A 4631-nucleotide genomic window follows, 5' to 3' on the forward strand; every position below is an offset into this window, starting at 1 on the left:
CCGCCAGCATTGCTTTAATCTCGTCCTGTATTTCATTCACGCTCTTCTCCGGCTCGCCGTCCCTCCGTCCAGTGTCTCGTTTAGTTCTCGCGCTTTATCTCTCAGAGCTGCAGACACCACACACACACACACACACACACACATTAATACAGTCCACTTTCACAGGAAATACCACACTTTTACCCCCTTTATACAAACACAAACTGGCCACTTTAATGGAAACACCACTATTATACCAATAAACACTGGCCACTTTATTGAAACACCCACGTTATACAATCACCACAATGGCCACTTTATTGGAAACACTATCCCTATACTGCCTACTACACAATGGCCACTTTATTGGAAACACTATCCCTATACTGCCTACTACACAATGGCCACTTTATTGGAAACGCTATCCCTATACTGCCTACTACACAATGGCCACTTTATTGGAAACACTATCCCTATACTGCCTACTACACAATGGCCACTTTATTGGAAACGCTATCCCTATACTGCCTACTACACAATGGCCACTTTATTGGAAACCTACATTTTTATTTCTCATACTGGCCACTTTATTAGAAACACCTAAGTGACGTAAGTGAGATGTTTTATGATCATTGTGCATCCGTACAACGGAAGCTCTGGAACAAAAGCACACACACACGGAACAAAGTATTTGGGTCATCACAACAATGACATTTTACAGAGCTGTAATCCACAATAAACACTCACTCAGACTCACACTAATAAAGTGAAGAGAGAGTGAAGAGTGTTTTATTTTCTACTCGTCTTTCTTTCTCTTTTTCCTCATCTCACTCCTTTTAGACTCATTTAAAAGGAGCTCAGATTCAGTTTCTGGCAGCTTTAATGCACTTTAATCAAATTAATTTGCTCTTTGAAATCAAAATCCAATCTGTTCAAACGCAGAAAAAAAAAAAAAGTTACAGCACGGATTCTCATTTAAATATAAATCATCTAATTGAAATGCAAAGAAGGCATAATTAGATGCATTTCCTGAAAAAGAAAAATTCTCGGGGAGTTGAGAGTAAACATGTGATGGCGTTTGAGACGAGGAGGAGACGCACCTATTAGAAACTGAAACGGCTCAGGAATAATTACCTGCTGAGTTTCAGAAGCAATTAAAGCCTTTAGGTGGATGGGGATTGTCAGATTCTGTGGGGTGTGTTTGGAGTTTTTTTAGGGGGGGGGGGGGTGGAGGAGCGATGGATGAACCCGTCTCTTTGCCGACGGAGAGATGGCTTTCGTCTCTGATCGGATGAGTGTAAACATTTCTTTTCTGGCAAAGTCTGAGCCCAAACGCAGGGACTTCATCAAAGCTGCTGTCGGATGCCAAACGCGAATCAAAACATCGCTTTGATCCCGAACTGTCCTGATCCCAGCGTCTACACACACACACACACACACCATCTGCTCCACACACACACACACACTCATATACACATACACACCTCTTTCATACTGAATATATATATTACACACACGCACAAACACACACACACACACACACACACACACACACAATCTCTAATCACATGCCGGTGTGTGAGATGATTCCTCCTGGTTTGATTATTCCGCCTTCGCTGGAGCTTGTCTCTTTTAATTAAGATTTTATGCGGCCACAGCAGAGCCTTCATTAGCCACAACCAGCCTCTCCAATAAACCCAGTTAAAATGTCACTCGCGCACACATTAAAGGTCTTGTATCCTGCTTTCCTAAAAACAGAAACAAGGCCGATGATCCTCAGTGTGACGCACATGTTAAAACCCTTAAATTATGAAACACCAGACCATAACAACCACCCGGGACACTACAGCAACACAACACCAGACCATAACAACCACCCAGACACTACAGCAAACACAAACACCAGACCATAACAACCACCCGGGACACTACAGCAAACACAACACCAGACCAACCACCCTGGACACTACAGCAAACACAACACCAGACCATAACAACCACCCGGGGACACTACAGCATACACAACACCAGACCATAACAACCACCCAGACACTACAGCAAACACAACACCAGACCATAACAACCCACCGGGACACTACAGAAAACACAACACCAGACCAAACCACCCTGGACACTACAGCAAACACAACACCAGACCATAACAACCACCCGGGACACTACAGCATACACAACACCAGACCATAACAACCACCCGGGACACTACAGCAAACACCAACACCAGATCATAACAACCACCCGGGACACTACAGCAAACGCAACACCAGACCATAACAACCACCCGGACACTACAGCAAACGCAACACCAGACCATAACAACCACCCGGGACACTACAGCAACGCAACACCAGACCAAACCACCCTGGACACTACAGCAAACACAACACCAGACCATAACAACCACCCGGGACACTACAGCATACACAACACCAGACCATAACAACCACCCGGGACACTAGAGCAAACACAACACCAGATCATAACAACCACCCGGGACACTACAGCAACACAACACCAGACCATAACAACCACCCAGACACTACAGCAAACACAACACCAGACCATAACAACCACCCGGGACACTACAGCAAACACAACACCAGACCAAACCACCCTGGACACTACAGCAAACACAACACCAGACCATAACAACCACCCGGGACACTACAGCATACACAACACCAGACCATAACAACCACCCGGGACACTACAGCAAACACAACACCAGATCATAACAACCACCCGGGACACTACAGCAAACGCAACACCAGACCCATAACAACCACCCAGACACTACAGCAAACACAACACCAGACCATAACAACCACCCCGGGACACTACAGCAAACACAACACCAGACCAAACCACCCTGGACACTACAGCAAACACAACACCAGACCATAACAACCACCCGGGACACTACAGCATACACAACACCAGACCATAACAACCACCCGGGACACTACAGCAAACACAACACCAGATCATAACAACCACCCGGGACACTACAGCAAACGCAACACCAGACCATAACAACACCCGGGACACTACAGCAAACGCAACACCAGACCATAACAACCACCCGGGACACTACAGCAAACGCAACACCAGACCATAACAACCACCCGGGACACTACAGCAAACACAACACCAGACCATAACAACCACCCGGGACACTACAGCAAACGCAACACCAGACCATAACAACCACCCGGGACACTACAGCAAACACAACACCAGACCATAACAACCACCCGGGACACTACAGCAAACACAACACCAGACCATAACAACCACCCTGGACACTACAGCAAACGCAACACCAGACCATAACAACCACCCGGGACACTACAGCAAACACAACACCAGACCATAACAACCACCCGGGACACTACAGCAAACACAACACCAGACCATAACAACCACCTGGGACACTACAGCAAACGCAACACCAGACCATAACAACCACCCGGGACACTACAGCAAACACAACACCAGACCATAACAACCACCCGGGACACTACAGCAAACACAACACTAGACCATAACAACCACCCGGGGACACTACAGCAAACACAACACCGGACCATAACAACCACCCGGGACACTACAGCAAACACAACACCGGACCATAACAAACCACCCGGGACACTACAGCAAACACAACACTGGACCATAACAACCACCCGGGACACTACAGCAAACGCAACACCAGACCATAACAACCACCCGGGACACTACAGCAAACGCAACACCAGACCATAACAACCACCCGGACACTACAGCAAACACAACACCAGACCATAACAACCACCCGGGACACTACAGCAAACGCAACACCAGACCATAACAACCACTACCATGCAACCCCTAAATAAACAAACAAATAACCATTATATATTGTTACAAGTAACCTAAGGCCTTAGCAACCACCTGGGATACTGTCAAAACACTCATCTTTCAACACTCTTTTTTGGATACCTTACTAAACAAAAAGCACCCTAGCAACAAATTAACAAACAAATAACTGCTAAATATTGTTAAAATAATAATAACCACATGAGATAATACAAACACTACCTAGCAACAACCAAAAACAATAATACATAATAGCTTTACATAGTCAAGAAGTCACTAGCCTAGCCATAGCCCATAGTTTACACCCTAGCAACAACCTGAAATACCATTGTGACAAACAAGAGCAGTGCCATAGCAACCACCTTGGGGTCTTCAATGGACAAAGAGCCAAAGCAGTAAACAGACAGATGTGAATACGTATCTGCGCACCTTCCGCAGCGAGGAGTGTGTTCTTGACGAAGGCCTCCAGCTCCTCAGGCTCGTTTGCGGCTCCTCTCGGCGTCAGCGTCTGTCTGCTCCCCATCTGCCGACACCTTGTGGCCTTCAGAGAGAAACAGTATCACAGGAGCAGTGTGAGACGACACGCCGTGTGCAGTTGGATACACAGGAAACACAGGTCTTATTTATTGATGCGGCCATCGCTGCGTCTCATACTCCCCACCTGGACAGGTGTGTGTGTGTGTGTGTGTGTGTGTGTGTGTGTGTGTGTGTGTGTGTGTGTGTGAGAGAGAGAGATAAAGACCATATGTTTCTCCCAGACCTTCTCAGTGTAGTCA

General features: G+C 46.6%; 1 protein-coding gene across 1 annotated transcript in view; it reads right to left on the minus strand.

Moving 5' to 3' along the window:
- lama2 (laminin, alpha 2) overlaps nt 1-4631 on the minus strand; it is a 95145-nt gene that overhangs the window by 49178 nt on the left and 41336 nt on the right. Inside the window, 3 exon segments of the mRNA XM_066677948.1 lie at nt 1-72; nt 75-107; nt 4285-4396. The exon segment at nt 1-72 is cut by the window's left edge and continues 55 nt beyond it. Coding sequence (XP_066534045.1) covers nt 1-72; nt 75-107; nt 4285-4396 — 217 coding nt within the window.

This window comes from Hoplias malabaricus, chromosome 7, assembly GCF_029633855.1.
Source record: "Hoplias malabaricus isolate fHopMal1 chromosome 7, fHopMal1.hap1, whole genome shotgun sequence".
In the NCBI taxonomy this organism is placed as follows: Eukaryota; Metazoa; Chordata; class Actinopteri; order Characiformes; family Erythrinidae; genus Hoplias; species Hoplias malabaricus.